At 43.6% G+C, this 24,622-nt stretch overlaps 1 protein-coding gene across 1 annotated transcript in view; it reads right to left on the reverse strand.

Moving 5' to 3' along the window:
* cdk14 (cyclin dependent kinase 14) overlaps nt 1-24,622 on the reverse strand; it is a 122,225-nt gene that overhangs the window by 83,875 nt on the left and 13,728 nt on the right. The window contains exon 3 of the mRNA XM_088845569.1: nt 1,784-2,029. Coding sequence (XP_088701695.1) covers nt 1,784-2,029 — 246 coding nt within the window. The remainder of the gene's footprint in view (nt 1-1,783; nt 2,030-24,622) is intronic.

Below are 24,622 nucleotides of genomic sequence, written 5' to 3' on the forward strand. Positions count from 1 at the left end.
GATTCTCTGGAGCATTCACAGTGAGCGAGTGGGCGTCTTGATGACGTCTCTATCATGCGCCAGTTATTTACCTTCGTGCGGATCTTAGTGCACGGAGCGTAGCTGCTTCGTGCTCCTTTCTGCTTCCCTTTATATTCCCTTCCACTCCTTCGTTTAGATTGCAGTTACATCCAAATACATGGAGTATCAACGCCAAAAAGTCACAATTACTGATATGTCGGTAGCCTCGTCCGCCATCTTGGCTGTGATGTAAAACTCTGCTGCATCATGCATCACATCCTGCCTCCTGCACGCACGACCCAGGCCCCGCCCCTCGTCTGAACCAGACCGAGTATTTCCAGAAGGTGTAAACATGTCTGACACGGACAATCTACTGTGTGTGTGCTACATGCGTGAAAGGGCAACTCCGGACAATGTGATTAAACTGACATTGTCTGGAGTTCATGTGTGAAAGCAGCTTATCATACTATTTAGTTTGACAAATTACTATGTGAACATGTCAAGTAGGATCAAAAGTGAAGTATACATAAATAGCATGCAAAAAATAGCAGGATGATGTACTACTATCTGGTGAAATATCACAGTCTGCAAACACTGCACACTACACAGGCAAATGTATCCCACAATGCATTGTGACGGGAAGACGTCGGTAAAAGCTTCTATGCATTGGCCTCAATCCACAACGTGCTGAAAGCTAGTGATGCAGCTTCACGACAAGTACAGTACGTCTGAGAAGGCGAATGTCCGCTCTTACTCACAACATACAGTACTTCAGTTCACTGGACGACCATACGAACATGTCATACACCATTTTGGACACAGGAAAGTTTTTCAATAAGGTGATCATTTTAGTCGCATGGTGCTAGATACTAAACTGTGTTTGCTTTATTGTAGGGTTAAATTTTCTTCAAATGGAGAACTAACGTGAATAAAGTGATCTATGTCACCTAAAACAGTGTGATCATAAAGTCACATCCCCCTCTACACACACATACTGTACCCACATGATTTGTGCATCATTGTCAAACATGAAAAAGGAGCACTGGTTGAATAAAATTTAATGTTAAAGAAAAGTCCTAAACAGGAGTGCATGACCTGCTGCAGAACTTGGACTCCTCTCTGCTCCAGCTGTGTAAGCACGCCTACTTTACTCTTGCATTAATTTGGAAAAATAAAAATAAAAAGTTAGGGAAGCAGGAAGAGCGCACAAGCCAAAACTAGAATTAAATCTAAATGAAGTCTTTAAGAAGAATAGCGGAGCAGATTCCGTTTAGGAGCAGCGCTGTGTGTCCGGGCGCTGGGACATCATCTCCAATCTAAGTGGTTCTCCATGAAATGTTTATGACAGTGCCAGGGGAGGAAGGGTGAGGGCGTGGTGGGGGGTTGGGGTCGTCGCCACGGCTATGGGGGCCGTGAAATAGACAATTTACAGTTTATTTCTAATCACAGCTCAAAACAAATTAATTCCCCTCTGTAAATAACGCTGGCAGGCAATCAGTCAAGGCCCATACAACAGTTATTAAATCTTACTTATGTGCTCTGTAATTATGCGGTTTACATGTGGAACTCAACTAAACACAAAACAAAACATAATGCGCACAGAACTTGAAAACATCTAATTTAGATGAGGGAAAGAACAGTATTTGCAAACAAGGTTAATTTGACCACAGACCACCTGCAATACAGCGGCATAATACAAGCACGCACACACACACGGAAAAACAAAGCTATTAAAGCCTGAGGCAGGTGAATAACAGCACAACTAGTGACAAAATGAACGTACGGAGCTGGGGCTGGAGTGGCGGCGCAGCTTGGGTGACTCCTTCCCGGCCGACGTGCTCTTGGAGTTGATGCAGGCATTGTTCTCGGAGTGGACGCGCTTCACCTGGCTGGCGGGCTTCTCGAAGGGGTCGAAGCCGCTCTGCGTGCGCTGGACCCGCACCTTCTTGTCCTCAGGGATGGTGTCCAGGGGCTTGATGACGGAGTCCGTTCCCTGGCAGCTGCGTGTGGACATCTTCGTGACACATATCTAGAGGACAGGGGGGAGGGAGAAGAAAGAGAAGAGGTTTAGGAAAGTGAGCGAAAAGGCAAGAAATGTTCATCTGCGATTACTGCCGTGACAAGACTACACTCCACTCTCTCCTCCATCCCCCCCATCTTTCCGGAACCATGCGGCTTTTCATCTCTCCAACAGCCCGAGTCTCTCTTTCCCTCCTAGTCCTGCTGCTACCTCTCGCAAGGATGAGAGTCTCCGTTTCATCTCCATCTCGTTTCTCTCTCTGCGCTCTCCCTCGCTACCTTGATAAAAATAAAGCTCCAGTCCTCCGCTGGGGCTCTGTCTGCCACTGTCTGCTCATTTACCCCGTGACCGTGTCACATAACAGACCGATAAAACAGACCCAGACAAACACACCAGTCCACCCAGACCTCGGCTCAAGGTGCGGACGCCTTCTGCAGTTTGTAACTAATAAAGCTGGACAGCACAGAATTTTCTTGCCTTAGATTGCCTTACCAGCTCATCCGCCGCCACCACCATCACCACAGAATGTGTACACTGCGGCACAAAAGGAGCACGGCGGCATGACATGTTTTGCCACGGCCTCCCCTCTCGATTAAATATTTAGGCCTGGGCTCCCCTGCAGGAAGAACTTCTAATTACTTTAATAGTCTGAGTGGAGTCATCTTGCAGCTCGACGGCAGGTTCCTTTACACGGACTAGGGTTTCATCCAATGCACAGGAACAATTCCCCACTGTTTCCTTGGTTCAATTTCTCCAACGTTCAGGGTGTTAAAGTGCCCATCGATGCTCCTCACACATATCGAAGCCAAGATTAAGAAACCCATCTGCCCGGGGTTCTCTGTATTGTTGTTTCAAGCAGTGCAGACTTCCGCGTCCCCCCGGTGTGGGTCCATCATGATGGAACTCAATATTGTCGCTGGGTAAGACTAGTGGGAAAATATGACAGGCATCACTGGATGGGACTGAGTTGAGAGAAAGTTTTGTTGATGGTGAAAAGGTAAAAAAGGTATAAAAGATATAAAAGAGGCAGGCACTTCTAGTGAACGCAGGAGGAAAGAGAAGCAGGAGAATTGCGGGGAGTTAAAAAGGTAAAAGAAGTGTTGGGCTCAAAGAGGCTTGTGCCGTCAATGTTCCCATCAAAGACACATGTCCTGCGCATATCGAGCTTGTCCTCTGTGACGGCTGCTGTCATCCCAACCAAACACTTGCCAAACGCTCATACAACTCCAGAAAGAATAACACAGACCAAATCAAACAGTCCGATTCGAAAGGACAGGACACCATGCCACCAGGCATCAATACTTGATGAGAGAGCCGAACCGGGGAGGGGGGTGGGGAGGATGGATTTTAAACAGATCTTACATTTTTGGGATTACAACTCAGCGGCGTCTTGAGAACATGGTGCAACATCAATAATGTGTCTGTCTTTCCCTAAGCTATGGGTCAGTGGAGCATTTCTATGAAAACAGAAACCAGTATGATGATAGACTGAGGATAACAGAGGCCAGAATAAGAAACACTGGAAAAGGTTAAAAGGTAGAAAAACAAATTAATATTTGTCTTACGATTGCTGTACAATACTTTTGTCTTGCAAAACCAAGAACAGAATGTAAATGAATCAATGCCAGTGCAACCCTTGTTTAATTAGTGTTGTTTATGCATCATTGGCCCCATAAAATGGGGTGGACATGCTCTGAATAATGCACAGTGCCTGTGGCAAGTGTTATTGCGAACTTCACTCCACCACACGTGTCCTCTGTGTTAAGTAGATGAGCTAATGCATGTATTTGTATGCTGTGCATTCCGGCGTTTTTGGCAGTTTATTAAATTCAAAAGTAAAAACCAGCGAGTCCACATAAGGCTATGGTTTGGTGCCATAATTAGTATTATAACGGGAGTAGTAGCAGTGGAAGTGTTCCTGGGTAATTAGTCTGTCACATTAGCACCATCGCCTGCTATGATGAGCAGCTCTTGCATCACCAACTTTGTATGAGAAGGTTTTTTTGCTTGACTTCGAGAGATCAGAAGACCAAGGACGAAAAAGGCATAAAGAATGACTGTGAGTTTCAAAGCATTATACAGCAGATCTGCTGAGGAAAAGGAAATATAAGGTCATTCTTCAGGACTGTATACAGTATGCTCTAAGAGACGGAGGGTATTTTCCGTTTACGAAAACAGACATTTTCCACCGCCTGCTTTGTCAGACACTGCAGCGGGGGTTGTCATTATTTATTAATTTCATTTAGACTTAGATTCACAGCATTCAGTCATTTTGAATGGCGGCTATTGTGTATGTTTAGAACACACGGCATGGTTTTGATACATTTTCAACTTTCAACTTATACATTTACATTTTCGACTTTTTCAACTTTTAGGTACAACAACCTTTTTTCATACAACAATAGCACTAGTGACTCTGGAAGCCTTGGAGGTATTCAGTGCCTTGCTCAACAGCAATTGTGTGGTTTCTCACTGGTAACCACCCCCTCCAAGTAGCCCCGCTACTCCCTGAGCACCCAAACACCCCCATGCATAAAAAGGTCAGACTCCCGCGCACACCAAACATACCCCAGTGCTTACTCCAAAGCAGGCTTCCTCACCCACTTGAGAATGGTGGAAAACTATAGAAGCAGCTGTAGACACCTCAATATGGTTGTATTGTTATTGTTATGTTTCACTCCTTCTTATGGCAACTGAAATAAACCATTCCCCACTGGGTCGTTTGATCTTACATAACGCTATTTTGCACAAAGTTACGGGTTTAGGTATACAGGTTGGTTGTTTTGCAGGTGGATGGCTCCAGCAGAACAGGTACCGATGGCATTAATCTGAACAATGACCAAGAAATCGCAGAAGCCGAAAAATGAATGAGCGACTAAAGCTAAACCCTGTTAGTGTGTACGTGAGGAATTATGGCGCGACAGGATGGACAAAAAGGGTAAAATCCCAGCTTGCACTACAGAAACTGCAAAAAGGGTAACAGCGCAATGACTTTCTATTGGATTTAATGGAACCAAAGGACGGACTAAAAACACCATAGATGAGCTTCCTAAGCTCATCTATTGTAAACATCAATACCAATACAATTTTTAACCTGTGTCATCTATGTAAATATCATTTCTACGTATATTGTAAATGTAAACACTCGTCTCAAATAGGAATAAATTAATGAAATAAGTGACTGCATTCCCCATTTGTATTGCCATTAAGATTGAAAAGTGTAGTCACATGATAAATTATAATCATGATGCCAACATTTAATGCAGTCTGTTATTTGCAATGACAAATGTTAAATATAATTGCAAACAGCAAACAGAGCCTATGTCAAATGTTCCATTTTTCTTTTGTTAAAAACTGCAAATTATTCCGAAATCATAATTGCGGCCATATATCTTCAAGTATTCTAATGAGGGCATGAATAAAAACGGTTGTTTATTTCTTATGTTGTTACGCTGTCATCGACAGTATCAATGTTATTGAGCAGATTTATATGGAGACTTTGTTTTACAAGATGTTTTAATAAAATATTTTGATTTATCTCATATCCTATTGAAGTATGTGATTAAATTATTTGTCATATTTCTAAATAATTATTGTCTTATTTCCCTTTGCCTTCTGTCTGACACGTTTACGTGATTTTAACAATGTTGTTATTAGCATAGAAAAATATTTACTGTGATTACACACTTTGATGGGGCTTTTTGTGGAATGTTTTGTAAAACATATCATTAAAGTATATGACGCAGGCTATGGCGTTGTCTCCCGTACACCTCATATATTATATAACTTAAATGGGACCTATTATGACAAATAAACCGCTGTGCGTTTCTCCAAACAAAACCAATAAAAATAGTGTTTTTATTGTATATGTGTTTATTTTATTTTAGACGTTTACATGAAACAAAAAATCCCTGCGTGCGGTTTCAACAACGAAAACCGGAACAAACTGTTAAATGAGTTTCTCGCCTCAAATTTGTTCAGAAACAGATTTTGGTGGAATGATGAGGTGATATCAGTGAAAGTTCACTGACTAAATACAACGGAACCCAGAAGTCAAACTCAAACCCACAGAACCCAGTACTCGTGCTCAAACCCCATTGGCTCACAGGACTAGGGACCTCAGGAGGGTGGTGCCACCCACTAAACAGAGTGTCCTGGAACAGGATGGTTTATAGGCATGTTAGAATGGCTAGAATGCATAATCAAAGTGGTATTTTTTCGCAAAAAACATGTTTTGGGAACCTCATATACCTATATGAACTTGTTGAAAGAGCATAATTGGTCCCCTTTAAAACTAAATAAATCAATTAGGTTCAACATGATTCATCATATGTAAGAGAAATGTAAGCTAAAAACACACCTATCATGTTAAGCGGAATTCAGTCAGTGCTCTGTCATTAGAGCCACTCTATAATTACTCTTTTGAAACTCACTGTCATTACTGCGTTGATATAAAAAGCAAAGGAGGTAACCTTTTAAAACAATATTCAAAATTTAGGGGCTTTCACCAAGAAGGTAATATATTGTAAAAATGAAATTTGTACCCATGTCAGAGCTCTTTCCTTTGTGATGCCGTGGTCCAAAAGGAAATGCTCTTCAGTTGAATTACTCCTTTTATGGAATAACAATTGTATTATTATTCCTGGGCCATTTGGGGTGAAACTCTTCAAGAAAACAGTTGGTGAAATGAAGGGGCAAGGCGATTCTAATAACAAGATCATCATAAAAAATGTGTGTTGTGTAATGGGCATACAATTCATATCTATCGTAAACATTGCCATCTTCCACAAGGAAATCCCACCTAACGTTTTGAAGAATATTATATCAGAAGGAACTGTGAAATTATTGTTTTACATAGTTTGATTAGAAATAAATCCAAATGTATTGTTAAAACAGAATATAATACTCATTATGTGTCTATATTAATCGATTTATTATCAGTTGGAATGGTTAGAAACAACAATTGGACATTGTTGTGTATCTGTTAGATGCTTCCAAATGTTGCCCCAAAAGAAAGTTCTGCTTTCACAGATTAGGTGTAGATTTTATGTCACCTTCTTGATCTACCCTGGTTTAAAGTTAGACATGAGACTGAAACCTACATTCTTGGTAAACCCTTATTGTTGCCTTGTGGTGAATGTCACCTCCTTGGTTATTACTGAAAAGATCCCAAACAGCAAAATAACATTTAGTAATGCATTAGATATTTGGCATTCGAAGCAGCACCATCATAAATTTAAGGGCATATTTCAAGGTTTTGTGAAGAATTTCCAAAGTTCCAATAACACTCAAACTTGGCAGCAGAAAATATTAACGACTTCTCGGCTTGTTTCCCTCAAGAGCGGAGGAGGATCCTTGTAGTCCAACAAACTTATCTCACATTAGATGACATCCAAGCTCCTCTGGCTGCCAGCTTGAGTGAGTCAGCTTGGGCCCCTTCAACCTTCCAATTAGTGGACACAGCCCTGGCCAAAATTCAGGAACAGTGCATTGAGTACTGATAGAAAAGCTCCACAATATAAATGTAATGACTCCATTGGCTGGCCAGCTCCTATTAGAGAAGTGCCCAGTGCACTCAGGCAGATGGTTCGGATGTGGCTACCCCCTGTGCGTTAGCCTCCATGCCTCCGTCGAACTCTCTCCTAAAGCAGCCAGGGTGGCAGCCTGCTGGCCACAGCAGCCGTGTTTAAAAAAAACAAAAAAAGGAACACATTGCAACGGAACCCGGCGACAGGGAATCGCCGAGAAGATGGCGCAGAGAACAACAGAACAAGATGAATTTGTCATGTACAATTCCTGAATGGTGGCCCTTACGGTATGAACAAGGCTGTTGATAATCTTTTTGGCTCAGTTCGGTGCGATTTTCTGAGCATTTACTTTGTATACCCATTTAACAGAGGCTAGAAGGATGAAATAAAGACTGGAACTGTTTCAAATTGCTGTTCGTATCGTATAGCGCGCATTATCCCATGTCGGTATAATGATCATTGCATCAAGTCCAACAGTAAACACCCTTGAACATACTGATTTGGATTTCAGGCATAATTTAATTTTCATACTCACACTCACTCACACTCATCGGTATGAACAAACAAACAAAGCCTTTTGTTACAATAGAACATGCATTCTAAACCCAGCCATTAAAATCCATCTCCAATGCCATTAGGAAATGCTTATGGCCATTAGTGGCTCAACGATGTGGGTGATGAATCAACGTGTTCTGCCCGCTCTGAGTGCTTTGGAGAGGCCCAGACACCACCTCTCACATGAAGTGATCCTCCTGTGGCTGACATGACCCTCTCCACCCAGGGTCCACGCTCTTCGCTGAAGCCTTGTTTGTTTATGTGATCCGCAGCCAGGGCTGCCGATAAGGGTTGGGAAAAGGGGAAAGCTTTCTGGGGCCCAGCTGCTACGGGAGGCATGGAGGCATAATGAGAGGGCCAATTCGAATTCCGCTGGGCTGCATCATCAGAGCATCTGCGTAAAATTAATAAAAACAGTAAATAAAATAAAAACAGCGGGGGGGGGGGGGGGGGGGGAGACTGTGTGTTTGTTCCCTAAAAATATGTATTTTGTTCCCTAACTCAACGAAAGGAAAAAACACCGTGCTTAATGGGGAGACGTTCTCAGCCCCCGCCCACGCCCCCCCCGGACCTTTTTAGGGCCACCGCCATTTCTGTTGGCAGGCCTTGTATTTCATTCACAACAACCTCTTTTTCATCCAGAATAAACACGCAGAGGAACGTTTGGGGATGTGTCGTGTGAAATACAGGCACTTGGATCAGAGTCAAATGAGATTGTGGTGCAAAATTTCAAAGGAGTATTAGCCAGTAGCTATTCACTTTTGCTATCCTGTGAGAACAGGATATTGCTCTGTATTTTATCTCAGTATGACTACTGCTATGGCTTATACTGTTTATTCCGTTCATGTTTTGCTTCCTCTCCCTCTTTTCCTCATCCCCTTCGACATTTCCCCGACGTCCGGGCCGGCAAGCTTCATCCAAAGTAGCGGTGAGCGACCTGCAGCGAACCGCATGCAAAGCCGTGGCCCGGCGTGCGTCTCAGAAACATTGTCACAGATGGTTGATTGCCTCCCGCCTCCGCCGCCTCACTAAGTTCTCGTCTCTCGGCTTTCCCTCACCCCCTGCTCGCCACCCTGGGGACGTCCAGTCCCTCCCGGGAGAGGGGGGGGGGGTCAGAAAGGGGCCGAGCGGTGCCCAAAGGGAGAACGAGCAAAGTTTTCCTTCCAAGATCACACATTTCACCATGACAGTCTCTTTGCCGCCAAGTGGATGGATAGACGAAACGGAGGAGGGAGGGGAGTGAGAGAGAAACACACAGGGACAATATAGAGCCTCTACTCGGCTTCTACTCAGGGAGCACGACGTAAAAAAAGGTGCCACTTTTAAAAAAATGAGCATCCGGCCGTTCAGAGTTGTGGGGATGATTGTGCCAACATCATCACCGCTCCCCCGCTTCCTTTTACGTCCCACGTCCTCATCTTTTTGCACAGACACTCACAAACACACATGCGTAAACACACACATGGACACGAGCCAACCCCCCTCCCGCCCCCCCTTACGCTGCATCCGTGACTAGATCCGAGCATGCATGCAGGCATTTGCTGCACATTGCGTGCCATGGTATCGCAAGGAGATTAACGTGGGGAATTTTACTCTCACTCAATCTTACGCGCAAACGCACAAAGACGGACGGATCCACCTCAAGAAGGGGAGGATGGGAGGATGGGAGGATGGGAGGGAGGGGTGCGGGTGTAAAGAAGCACTAATCCTTGTCTCTAGTCGCCTCCTTACCTTCTCGCAGGAAACAGCTCACCTGGACGCCTCTGAGGAGCAGACAAAACGCATTCAGACCGAGCGCTCTGCCGTGCAAACAAGCTCAAAACATCTCCTCCCTCTCTTTTTCTATCTCTCTCTCTCTCTCTCTCTCTCTCTCTCTCTCTCTCCCTCTCTCTCCCCACTTCCCTCTCCCACTTGCCCTCGCAGGCTGGAAATGATGAGAGTGTACTACAAGCAGGGGGAGAGAAATCCGAGGGGGGCTCCTGCACAGGAGGGTGGTATCAGGCGACTGCGTAGCGATCCTTTCTGGCAAACAGCCCTGAGAGACGGTGCATTGTGGCTGGTGCGGGTGGAGGTGTGGGGTGGGAGCGAGGCGCGGAGCGTGACGCAGCGCAGGGCAGAAGAAGGGTCTCCTGATCGTGCGCGAGGGATCCGAATCACCTCGGCAGACCCCCGCTAGGCTGAGATGGTACGGCCGAGAGTGAAGCAGATTGTGTGGCAGCGCTGTTTGCAGCAGCAGAGCCAGCTAGCAGCCGAGGCTCAGACGATGCAGCCTGCACTCGGACGGACGGGCAACTGAGCAAAGCTAAACTAAGCTAAGATAAACGTAGCTCAGCTGGGCTAGGTGCAAAGCTAAGAAGATAGCATCCATTGCTTGTCTGTGCCACCTAATCGTTGCAACCAGAACACAGCAGCTCAGACTAAAATAGCGAGGGCTCACATAGCCATGGCACTGTTATTATTTAGAAATTTGGAAAATGGGCAGCATCGATAGCATCATGCAGAGCAGTAAGCCTCTGCAGTGAGGCTGCACTGAGGGCCGGATGTTTCATTTCGAACATGAAAGGCTCACATGCAATTTGCGTTTGCAGTCTGCGTGAAATTAACGTCCGATTTAGTAAGGCAGAAACAAATTATGCAGTTGCCGAATTGGACCACCTTGTAGTTGTATTTTTGAGCATGAAACAGAACTTAAATGGTGCAATTGAATTTGGTGGAATTTGTGTGCCACAGTACCCACCAGTTTGGGAATTAAACTAAAAGCTAAATTCAAAGATACTGAAATTGAAATAGTAACAGAAAACATGTTGGATGGGTGTGATACAACAACAATTTTAAATTAGGAGTCACAAAACAAATGATGATTTTCAAAAGGTGATGGGAGATAAAAACAGGTTTCTAATAATAATAACCTTCCTTATAATAAACCGCCACTTCTGACCCAGATGGAGGGGGTCCAGCAAACCAGACCCATGTCAGAGAGGTGGAGGGTGCCGGTCTGCCACCATTGTAGAGGAGGTCACCTGTTTGCACTTTTTTTCTACTAAGCTTCAGAGTTAGAGAAATGTCCATGGAAAACTGTAATTCCAGCAGATTGCACAATCAACCCAGGGCTGGGTGATAAACGATCTAGATCATTTTCACGATAAAATGTTCCACGATAACGATCATAAATTTATGACATTTATTTTCGAAACTGTTTTTTGAGTTTGTTTTCTTCTACCCAAAGATGCGACACAAACAGCCAATCATGAAACAGAGAATCAAACATGTGACACAACAGTCAATCGTACAGCAGAGGAACCTCTGACCAGTGTTGGGGTCCAAGTGCGCTGGAGCTTCCTCCACTCTCTTCCCAACGCACAGAGGGGATGAGGCCTCCCCGGAGCTGGCACGGCGGGTCTCCCTCAAACACCAAATTTTACTTAAACTTGAACTCGCCCTCCTCCCAAGCATAGAACGGCATGAACCCCACTCCAGTGCTGTCCGCTCCAAACGTCTCAGCATATAATCACAGAGCGCAGATTCTGAAACTTTTCGGACTGTTCTCATACGACAATGATAATTATATTATATATTTAAATGTATATAATATATTTACATATTATATATTTTATTTATTTCCCTTTTTTGTTTACATATTTATTATCTTATTTTATTTTATTTATTCAGTGTAAAGCCATGAGAATACACTTAAAACTGTTAATTGAGCATTATTTTTGTTATTAAATATATATTGCGATAATTATCGACATCAATCAATATAAAAAAAACCACAATGTGATAACATTTTTGGCCATATCGTCCAGCCCCAAATCAACCACACTCATAATACCGCTAAAGGAATAGGGGAGAGACTTGCAAGGTGCCTGTTTCATAAATGACATGTTTTTCTAGGTGCAAACAACATCTAAAGAAGCAAAAAAAGCATAGTAAATCCTGCCCCAATGCTAAAAATTTGATAGTAAAAAAGAATAATAATTATAATAATAACTGACTTTAAGGAAACATTTAAATCAACAACCTTTTCGTTATTTTCAAGATGGATATTATTTGGCATTTTTCTGACTCATCATTGTGTTTAAATGTATGAATATCTAAATGCACCAGATATCACTGACTTTAAGGACAGAACCGGGACACCATACCAGCTGTGAAGCTGTCTTCCCCAACACCTCTGCATCATCAATCCTTTCTGGTTGGAAGCCATCTCCCAAATCATGACTCGGTCACGCTACAAATGACAAATCACAGATAGCAGATAGTGTTGTGCCGTGCTGTTCCCATTTTCACTCAATACTCCTCTTCCTTTCTCCCACCACTGTCAACCTCTCGGGTGACCTTGACTGACAGGCTTGTTGCCACAGGAACAAGACCGTGCCTATTGTGCTGCTGTGGGTGGTGGCAGCCGGGGCAGAATAGTGTGAAATCCACAGTACGACGGCTTCGATTTTATTTCGAACCGGTGCACATCTTCGAGTCTCCAGTGTGGACAAATTCTCGAGCAATCATTAAAAAAAATAAAAAATAACATTACTGGTGAGCGGTGATTTGCATCTTAATAAAATGTTTAAGGGCTGCATGCTGTGACCCTGACTTTCATGTATGCCAGTTCAAAACTCTGCTCTAAGCTCATGGGCTCGCAATTGTGGAGCAAGAAACGCCCGTGGGTCATACATTATTCAGCGCTGCACAAAAGACCCTCTCCCTAAAATTGACTGGAAGTAGACGAGACATGCGCACACACGTATACGCGCACACACACACACACACACACACACACACACACACACACACACACACACACACACACACACACACACACACACACACACACACACACACACACACACACACACACACACACACACACACACACACACGCAGAAGATTTGACGGGGGGTAGGAGGTTAGGAACCACCGAGTCTTGACAGATCATAAAGACTTCCTGGCAGGAAGCAACTTCCCCCAGTTGAAGAAGTGGTTATTGAATTAAAAGAAAATTTGACTTGAGTAAATTTGATTAAAAGTGGACAGAGAATACATAGAGGGCGCAATAGCAATACAAGAGCACTAACCAAGATTGTTGAACGTAGCACTTTAAAACAACGAAATAGGAACATTATAATAAAGTTAGTGTTATAAAGTTAGTTATTTGAAGCAAGTTGAAGGTACGCATTGGTTGAAGACACTGAGAAAGTTTGAAGAAATGTAAAATATTCGAAAACCATAGAAGACAAATAGAAAGGATAAGGGGAGTTACTTAATGCAGGTCTCCATTCAAACAGGGGGGTTCTTCAGACTAGAAAGGTATGCGCCTCTCCGTTGTGTGCCTGAAGCCAACTTCACCAAGCTCTCGATCCCTTTCACGCCCGCCCTAAGCTGCGCACTGAAGAGGAGCCGGGCAGGACTTCCTCTGGATATTATCGCAGGGTTAGATATCCATCTCTTCTAAACCTCATTATCCCCATCCACCCAAGAAGGATAATTCACCCTGACTAAAGACTTCCTGTTCCAGCATTATTGTTTCACGATTAGTTCTTTGATTGTCCTCCCTCTGCCTCACGTTGTGCGTCTCTCTGCCTCTCTCACCCTCTTGTGGAACAATATACTCCTCTGAAATCAAAAGAATAAGATATAACAACGCAGATCATCTCGTTCCCATCGGCTTCCCAAAGACGAATGCACCCTTCTTACTCAATGGTGACTGTTGTTATGAATCAGCCAAATTGGAATTATGCTCAGTAAACAAAAATCACAACCATTGGTCACAACCCATGATCACAAGCCCTTTGTGGAGCCAATTCTCAATTGGACATCAGCTTCATAATAGGATTCTTTCATCACAATTGGCCCACGTGACCAAAGCGAGACGTTGAACCCGGGTCCGGGCTTACAACCCAAAGTATCCAAACACAATGACTGCCACATGTATGCCTGTGTCAACAGATTTTTTCAAAAACGAGTTGAATGGCCCATATTGTCAAAGGTGATCATATATTGTCAAAATTAGCACCGAGATTGTTTTCTTTAGTGTATTAGCAGCAGCTCTAGCAATTCTCATGTTTCCCTCGCCTATAAACTGGTCAGAACAGACAGAGAGCAGCTGAGAATCTGGATATTTACAGGGGGTGAAAGTTGGAGCTGGAGATCAGAGCAACAGGGCTAGCCTTTAGGTGGCCATTTAAATGAGCCCACTGCACTCGCGCGGGGTACCCTCCGCCTGTACGGCCTAATTGGCGACATCCTGCAGGGGTAAGGAGACAGTGCAATGCATTTCATCAGATTCCTCAAAAAGCCTGTCACTGCCTCTGCATTTCTGAAGAGGCTGAGTATGTATAATACGCAACTGTTCCCACTGGCCACCCCAAGCTTCCAAGCACAACACTCCTTAACTTACCTCTTGGAGGAAATTGACAAGGACAAAAAAGGGAAAAGCACTACAGTAACACCACATCCACCTAACAGCGGCCATTACCAAGCACTGACTGACCCAACTTGATTGGGTAAGCTCTCACCAGTTGTTTACATGGGGCTGAAGCGCATGTGTGTGTTGTAATTGTGCGACTGCACGTGCCCTTGTTCCTGGGCTCATGCATGCTCTGAGCGTGGCAAAATGCTCGTTGATATTTACACCCGTGTCTGGCCTAAATTCCACCTCCAACTCAGATAGCACACATCTGCGCTGCCTCCTCGCCTCTCCCTCTCTCACCGCATTAGGAATTAGGATCCTGCTGACGCCGCTGGCTGGCTTCCAGGAGGCAACATCCTCACTGCCGCCGCTGGTGCCATTGTTATTCTGCGCTGCATTCTGCAAAGCCGCCACCTCTGGGCAGCACAGATCAATAGGAGAGCTGAGCAAATCACAAACACGCACACTTACCCATGTACCAGCGACAGAATAAAACAACTCCATGCTGATCGACAAGAATTTTTAGCTCAGCATTGCAGTTCATTTAAGACTAATTAATAAAGCAATATTTTGGCCTGAGTCCTCAGACAGTTATGTCCAAATAGTGGCTCCAGCTCAAATAGCTCATCACTCTCCTGTCTGTTTGCTGCAAGGAACAACCAGAGCTTTGTGAAGTTTGGAATGCAAATCAGCTCGTCGGTGCAGTGGAAGTGCATGAAACAGAGGGGGCCTGCTGCCGCACAGGGTCGGAAGCTGAATTTAAAAGGAGAACTATAATCCCTATTCATCACAGCACATAGCTTCAGGCTCCTCAGATTAGAGTTGAGACATCTCACAAAATGCTCACAAGTCTCAAAGCACAACGCTGAAAATATATGACATCAAAAAAGCCGGCATGACCTTGGATTGACTCTCAAATATTAACTTTGAAGTAGATCTTCCTTTTTTCCCAGCCCCATTGTTAAGAAGATGAAGATTCTTTATTTCTAACACACACACTTCGAATGGTGGGAAAATTTTCTCTGCTTTCTGCTTACCGATCCTGGTTTGTCCTTCCTCCAGGGGGCGGCCAGGGGCAGTGGGTAGCATACAGCAATGCCCGTTGCGATGCGATGCGTCCAAAGATCAGACGACAATCTTGTGCCTGTTTTTGGTGGGGGTACTTACTGATGTTATCAGGAGGAAACCCCATGTGAGCACAGGGAGAACATGCAAACTCCACACAGAAAGGTGTGGAGTTTGCATCGTTATCTCCCTAATCGGGAGAAAATAACTTCTTGCTGTGACGCAGCAGTGGAAGCACTGTGCCACCATTCCCCATGAGTAAAGAAGTGAAGAAGGAAACCTGATTCCAGGGGACTCTCATTTCCATTATGCCATATCCTACTTTGTTGGAAAACATCTCCTGCAGCTACATCACTTACATTTTTCAGAGATATACCCATGAGATGCTTTTAATTTTTTGCACAGATATAATGGCACCGAAGGGAGTACAAACAAACTACTCTTGGTGCAATATCTGTGAGGAAACTTTTTGTTAGGATGTTGATTCTGTGATTTGCATGATCTCCAGACAGCGATGTGAAAGTGCTGACAGGGCTCTGCAGTTTTACTGCTGCAGGGCAAAAAGGCCCAGAGGAAAACTGCTGCTGTGAATGATGATACTTTGGCAAGTCAAACAGAATACTGTGCTACCTCGGGGCATGGCCAGTAGATGGCAACGAGTGGCCAACAGGTGAGAAAATAAGGGGCCTTGATGGTGGTAGTGATGATGATGTCGATTATTGTTTGGTCGAAGTTGTTCCCATCACAGGTGTTCCTTCCTTTTTAATGGCCGTTTGGTGTGCATCAAACCCGACTGCCATCACATCCACAGCTTCATAGGGTGTTTTTTATTAGCTGACAGTGCGTTCAGGTTTAGAGTAGATCTCACTAAGATGAACAATAGTCTGCCAAGTGGCCAGAAGAAGAATAGAAAGAAGCTCTGCTGAACAAGCCAGCATTTGCATGCATGTTAGCACCTACAAGACATGATGATACATACTCTGCTTGCCTGTCTTGAAACTGTATTGTAAGTGCATTCTTCTTAATCTCATGCACGTAGCAAACTCTGGAGATGTATCTTTTAATACACTCAATAATTAATAATTATGGTGTCACACTTAGGCATCTACTCTATAATACTGAACCTGATGAAGGAGCTTTGCCATGCTATCTCCTGCCGCTGGATGAGTGATAACGTGACTAACAGCGGTCTCATGACCCCAAAGTATCTCAGCCAATTTCTGTTCCGCAAACCAAATCAGTCATGGGGAAGTGAGTATGGGCAAATTCCTGCAGGATGATATCTCTGTCAAACCCCTCAGTAAGATCAGAAATGGCTCATAATAATGGTTGACTAGGTATCGACTGAGATTCAAGAAAACAAGGTTCTACCTCATGAGGGAGAAAGGGATTAATCACCGTTGACTGTCCAAAACCATCGCAGAGTAACATGACGCCTCTCGGACAAAAGGGCAGCCATTCGTTGTCTCTCAATCAATGGGGCCGTTGAGGTCACAAGCCACAGTATTTGCAGACAGTTCAAGTGTGTTCAACATTTCTGTCGTGCTGGGTGATTTTGTTTCCTTGAGGGAATAACCAATAAAGTTTCATACCTTAGACAAAAACCAACCAACAAACACTGCAGAACACTAGCTTAAACAGCTAAATCTAGTATTTGTTCTATATAATTAGATATGCAGTTTGTATGGTAGTAATACTATATATATACTGATTGACTGATTGATTGATGTCTCTATTGATTGATGATGTGATTGAATCTGTTTCAGATTTGTATCCCTGAGGTGAGCCTGCCCAAAGCAGGTTAGGCATGCAGGCTATGTAGCTCACTAGAAAGTGATTGTGAGAGATAAAATTTAGGGTTAGATCAGAGCTGTTCAGAGCTGGGTAACCAATAAATCCTGCTTCTCGGTGGAGGCCTGAGGACACATGTAGAGTACATGCCAAACTACCCACATGAAACACATTTAGAACACTAAAGGGTGTCATGTCAGGACACACTTTGTATTTTGTTGATGGAACTGTCAAATCACAGTTTTTTTCAAGACCAAAAACACAATTAGACCTTAACTTGTGCTACTCTATTATCTCACCCACATTTCTAAGGGTACATTCACTTTTTATAATTTTGCAATGTAGCAAGTAGAGATTGAATAGAAGCTGAATGGCTTCGGGCAATCTTTATTGTAAAATCATATGAGATCAAAGAGATTGAGATTTCTTTTTTATTCCTAGCCCACCGATTACCGATGTCTTGACTGATATTTTGTCAAAAAGTGCAAAATCTTGAAATCAATCAACACGACAATCAACCTTGTATTTTATCAAAGTTTGACAACATTTAACTTATAAGCATACAAATAAATGATAATAAACACACAAATAACTCTTAGATAAAACATTTTTTAAAGATGATATTAAATACAAATTGTATTTTTTTCTGAGTTCCAGTGAAGGCATCATCACTTCAGATACATATTTGTTCTCCGAGTTTCTCATGATCGCAGCATCGCTTCCTGTTTGGAAACCTGTGTCCGTGTCTAAACGCTAGTATAAACAAACATGGGTGGATTTATTATGTCTAGTTGGACTTCTGCGCTTATTTTGGTGACTATGGTGTGGGGATGGTGAGGTTTCAGCAGGCACATCTGTCCTGGGTGTAGGTAATTGTGCCCGGGATCAGAGTGGCTGCATACCCGCATGCTCATTCGGCCAACCAACAAGCAACAGGTAAAACCCCCATCCCCACACACACTCAGGAGAGGAGCCCTTGTCTTGACACGTGTCCATCTGCTCCTGGGCTTATTCCACCTAGCCCACTCTCTACAATAAATTGGTGTGTCTACAACCCTGCCCTCTGTGTCTCTGTGCCGGAGGTCTCTGAAAACGCCACTTGGGTGGCGTGTGGTAGTTGAAACTGCCACAGTGACTCACTTAAAAGAAGTGTAAAACAGACAAGTACAGGATAAATAATCAATGTGATTTTGCTCATTATATATAGGCCGATAAACAGGCCAGATCAATATATCGGTCAGCTCTAACTGGTACCTTTGCAAAATGCAGTGCTGCAACCACTCATTAGAATGCAGAGCAGAAGTCATATTAGAAGAAGACAAGGCGGTCATTCATGACAAGACAGAATTTGGGCACACCCAGAACAGCTGACAAAGATGCTTCCACAGATGTACATACCCCTTTGTTCATGTTCCCCGGCTACTCTCAAACGCTTAACTGTCCTTAAAGAACACAGTAAAGAAAACTATTGGTATGACACAAGTGATTTAGGACTACACTTGTATAAGTTACATGTCGTCGACCAAAACTATTTCCTTTTTTTAAAGATTTCAACTTTTCTGTTGCTTTTTCCTTTACCATCATAGGACATGTGAAAAAAAGCAAGGGATGCGCTTCAGGCCGTCAAGAGGAGCTCTAGTTTGTTGTTGTAAATCTCAAGCAGCGTGCCTTGAAAAAGCCCACCATTTAAGGAGGGAAGCAGTCTGTCAATTTGAGAGTGCTAAACAGTCAAACAGCAAGGAGCCTTATCTGCTGCTCGATAAGGAAGGTTGCAGCCCTGACGAGAAAGCGACAAAGCCACTGAGAATAAAAGAAAACCTTTGTTGGCAGCCACCAGCCAAAGCTTTTTTGATAGCTTTTCAGAGACAGAAAAGTGAGCGTCACGCTGCAGCCACACTAAACCATGTTTTAATACTGAACTCTACGTAGAGGGGTTCATTTAGTGCCCATGAGGTAACACTCACAACATCAAATTTGATCAACCTACGGTCGACTTGGCGCAATTCCCACCATGACGCAGTTCTGTCAGCATGTGTTGCAGCACCAATTAAATATTCACAATTTGCCATTTTCACAGCTGTGCTTGGTTTTCAGCTGCTTTCTGAAGCGGAGCGGGGCGAGACGGCGCTGACACACCCCGTCCATATTTATGCTCGCTGTCTTTAATTTCTATGAAGCCTAATTGAGGAGCTGCAGTCTGCCATCGCTGACATCGTTCAGGGTTCATTAGGAGCTTCTAATGTGGGCGACCAGCTGGCACACGCTGCTAATCACCACGATCGACGTGAGGATATTCCTCTTCTGCATCACAATCTGTCAAAACCGTCTCTACCTGATTTTTTTTTAACCTTTCCCGCTTTGACTACCTCTTCCTAAAATACCTGCCTCCATTCCATGCCATCAACTGGCAAGGTCACCATTATGTTCCCACGTCTCGTTTCCATTTCTGGCTCGCTAAAAATGCCAGCCTCAAAGGCCTCTGGACAAGGGGAAGCGAGGTGAGATTCTGGAGCATGAGAAAATGCATGCAGAAAAACACATATGGACCTTTTGGGGCAAAAACAAACATTGGCCCAAATGCGATACTTTAAGCTATGGCTGAACTGAAAATAGTCTTATATCTCAGAATCAAATAAACAGTTTTCCCCTTTGCCTGAAATAAGGTGACGTTTCCTTTAATTCCTAAAGGTCAGGAAATAATATATTTTTTCTCTTCTTCCTACTCTGTCCTTTTGCCAGACGATTGAAAGCCAAATATACCCTGACATTTAAGACTACGCTCTTGATTGGGTCGTTCAAAAAGAAGCATTGATGTAAACAGAGATAGGAAAACATTGTTTCATTTTCTCAACAAGAAATTGTACAACTTATCTCCTTACCTGCAAAATCCATGGGCTTCTATCTATCTGCACTCCTTGTACATGGCTGTTAGGCAATGCTTCTCTTGCCTGCATAGACCCACCCAAAAAGCAACCCAAAATAAACAAAAAAATGGGAACATATGGGAGAGATCTGAAGCCTCTGCCGTGATTGATGTGACATCACATCGCCATCATCGTCGCATGCTTCACGGAGGAAGACCGCCAGGAAAGCTCTTCATCCAAATTAGCATTTTAATGCCTCAGCAATATTTAATCCATTAGTGTTCCTCCAGTGGCCTATTAGTGGAGCCTTAATTAAAGACTAGATTAGACCACTCATATTCATAAAGAGACGCTCGGTCTGACCCCATGCTGACTGTCAAGGCCTCATGCTGACTGTGATGACTGCAAGGACTCATCAGTGGATGTTCTCAACACTCCATCTCCCAGAAATGACCGCCCGGGGACGCTGAGCCCTGCTTGACTGATGGCCGAGGCAGCCTGGTTAATGTCCAGAGATAGCAATAATCCTCCAATACATGGGAGGAAAGGCCAAGTCATAAACAAGCTAAATAAAAACAACAGCAAAAAAATAATTGAAATAAGCCACTATCTTCAATTTGGACTTATCCTGCGGCGAGGGAATCAGCGAGAGCGAGATGAGTGTCTCCCATGCCTAGACGGTCGTTTTGATGTGGCCACGGACCACTAATTGAGAACATATCTGATCCAACCCCCCCCCCCCACTCATAAGCAGGGCGATTCCTCTCAGATTAGCCAGTTGGCACAAATCAGATTGACATGCCCGCACAAACACTGCTGGTGCAGAGAACTTGAACTACAGTATCACTGTCGGACCATCAGCAAGTCGAGTGTCGGCAGGAATCATTTGTAGGCAAGCACATGCTAAACTCTCCAAATTAATGAATTTAGATCATGGAAAGTGGGATGGCAAAATGCAGAAATAGATCTCAACGCCATGGAATGATGAAATGATAATTGGGATTGAGGAGGCACACAAATGTTGACTTAATCTGCGCTGAAATTCATAATGCTTTTCGGCTCTAATAGCTGACACGCCTGAGGATAAATTTGTGATTTTGGTCACTGTTATCTTTTTCACTCTGGTGGTTCGCCAGATGGAGAAAGGGAGAGGGCTGTGCTGGGGCTTTTACTTTTCCATAAGTCATAAAGACCCCCCAACACACCCCAAGGCAATTACATAAAAAATACATGCACATACATACATGCACACAAAAAAAACACACTTGGAACTGGGAGAGGAGTGTTAAAGGATATCTGTCAGTAACTTCTCCAAAAACAGGAGGGGAGGAAAATAGAAAAAGAAAAGGCAAGGGCTCGGAGGGTCAAATTTACTTTGCTTAGCCAAGGACATCTTGAAGTCATTTTTCCGGAGTGCTGCAGAAAAACACGAGGGGAGCAGGGGGCCTGCAGCATGAAGGGCAGACACATCGGAAACTAGCAGCCCACTCTGGTGATACTGCTTGGCTGGCTGGATGGCTGGCTGGCTTGGGGGGGTCTACCAGAGTACTCGCTGGCAAACCATATTGTTTTTACGGGGTGGAACTGTGCAAACAATTTAGATACATCAGACGTCACAACAAACATTAGGAAACTGATGACTCTGCACTCCCGACTCGTGTTACAGTAACTAGGAGCCATGTGTATGATACTTTTTCGTTTGAAGTAAAACTGGCACCATCATCTCCTTTGCTTGATATCTGTCCCGAGCTCAGACTGATTAAAAAAAAGCACCTGGTGAGCAGGTGGATCAGCGGAGATGCTGGCGTGGGATGAAATGCATGGTATCAGATCAAATCAATGGTGAGGCGAAAATTCTCAAGCCAGGGCTTGATGGTTGAAAGTGTGCGAGTTATAACAGTATCTTGTCATGCCTACAGTAAAAGAAAGCTCCACAGCATGGACATTTTAGTTGACAGTATTCTGTACTGTATGTGTGTATCTCAGCAGGACACTTCAGGGATAGAAGTGATAAATTATGGTGATTTATGCAACATAAATCATATCAGATCATCTTGACTACAAAACAGTGAAGAACGGTATGAAGGCATCTTAATTTCCCGACGATACGACAACTAAAAGATGATAAATGATAACATTAAATGACCACAAAGCCCTATATGGCATAATCCTGCTCCAACCACAGTATGTGTAAACTACATTTTCTTATACTCAGAGACAGCACTCACCATGACACATAGAAATAGTCTATCCGCATTAAGAAATTATAGCGTTCTCCTTTATAAAGTTTTCTTGGAAAATGCATTGTATGGTTTCTGTAAAAACAAAAGCCTCACAGAGTTACAGATAACCCAACTGCACCGCTGCTTTTTATACATTCTGAATATAAAGAGTTGCAGGACTTACTCATGGTGTTTATATCTTTGAATCACACTCTGTTTAATCATTAATTTATCTCTATATTGTTAGTTATATTACGGAGAAATAACTCTCCAAAACCAAAACCATGAAACAGGAAAAGCATTACTCAGAAGTAAAGTAGTTTTATTCTTCATAAAATAAAAACATATACAGCATATATTTATTTGAATGTAACTTAGAATAGAACATTTTAGAATAAGAAACTGCATATGCAAATTCCTCAACAGAACAGATTCAGAGTGAACTAAGGAAATATGTTTCAAGTAAATGAAATTAGACTGATGCAGCCTGCGTGTCTGGCTGGTTTGATGGAGTGACTCCTGAATCATGAGTTGTTTGGGTTGATTCATTCACAACGAACAAATTGTCAACAAGTCGACCATTAACAATGAACGCAGGAAAAACATGTGTGAAAGTGGAGAATGGCAAAATTTTGAATAAATTGGCTATCATTAGCATCAATATGAACAAGGTGAAATCCAGTTTCTTGTTTTATAAAACATACAGTATGTGTGTTTAAGAACACATTTCTAAAACACCTTCTCAGAAAACATTAAAAAAGCATCAGCTTGAGGAAAGTTCAAGCTCTACAGAGACACAACAAACTGGAAAGGAAACACGGGGGTACAGGATGTAGATTGTATTACACATCATGACAAATGACAAATGATCATTACATCAACTTTTCATCGGATCGATGGAGAAGCTTGTGTGTTCCAGTGAGCCTGAGAGCGCTGCCGTCTGGAGTTTTGCTCCTGATAGGGTCACTCATGGCTGTGGTGGAGGTTCCATACAAAGTGCGATCCAACCAAGACCTCAATCTGGCCACTCTCTGCCAAGGACCACGAGGTGGGTGCAGGCACATCAGCCTCTACAAGTTAAAATATGTCAAGCGCCAGCGTTCTCACGAAAGGGAATTAGACCACTCAACATCCACAATCAAAGTCCTGTGGCGATCAGGAAGTGGTGACGGGGGCAGGGCCGTGAAGTCTGGCAGCTCCTGGCCACAACCTGGAACACAGGCAGTGGGTGTTTAACTCAGTCGTTAATCTCTTGTACTGAGGCAGAAAGAGCTTTTCGGCAGCTGCACCTACAACTGAGCAACCCTATATAGGATCTACTCTTCCCACCCCAGTAGGGAAAGGGACAGGAAAAGGTGTCCTAAACATAGCCTGCCTTGAAGACTCCTGTCTGGACTACCACATCCCGAGGGACCACCACCACACGGTTAGAAACAGAAACCGATATATATTGGAGCGTGGAACGTGCCAACCATCATTGGTTGGCACATCAACCAATCCAGTGATCAACCCGAAAGGCGAACTGCCATCATTTCCAGAGAGCTAAGATTCCGTATCAGTATTGCAGCACTCCGAAACCCAACTGGCTGACGAAGGAGAAGAAAGGCGGATATATACTTTCTTCAAAAAGGAAAACCTGCTGATGAGGGAAGGATCCACGGTGTAGGTTTTGCCATTAAGAACAGCCTCATCAGCCACCTGTCTGAATTCCCTGTAGGCCTCAATGAACGTCTAATGACTATATTCCTGAAGCTTGCAGGCAGCCAAAAGACCACCATTGTTTGTGCTTATGCTCCAACAATTGATGCTCAGGACAAAATTAAGGAGGTCTTCTATGCTGACCTGGACAACATCCTAACCAAAGTCCAAAAGGAGGACAAGTTAATCCTGTTTGGAGATTTCAATGCTAGGGTGGGATTAAACCACAATCTATAGAGAGGAACAATGGGGAGAGAAGGAGTTGGAAATACTTCAAAAGCACAATACTGCTAAAAAAGTTCTCAGAACACAGCCTGGGCATCCCCAACACACTTTCCGCCAAAATAACTAATTCAAAACATCCTGGTTGCATCCTCGCACAAAACTCTGGCACATCATTGACTATGTAGTCATCTACACAAACACCGCCATTATGTGCTTAACACCAGAACAATGACCAGTGCGGATAA

This window comes from Zeus faber, assembly GCF_960531495.2.
Source record: "Zeus faber genome assembly, chromosome: 8".
NCBI lineage: Eukaryota > Metazoa > Chordata > Actinopteri > Zeiformes > Zeidae > Zeus > Zeus faber.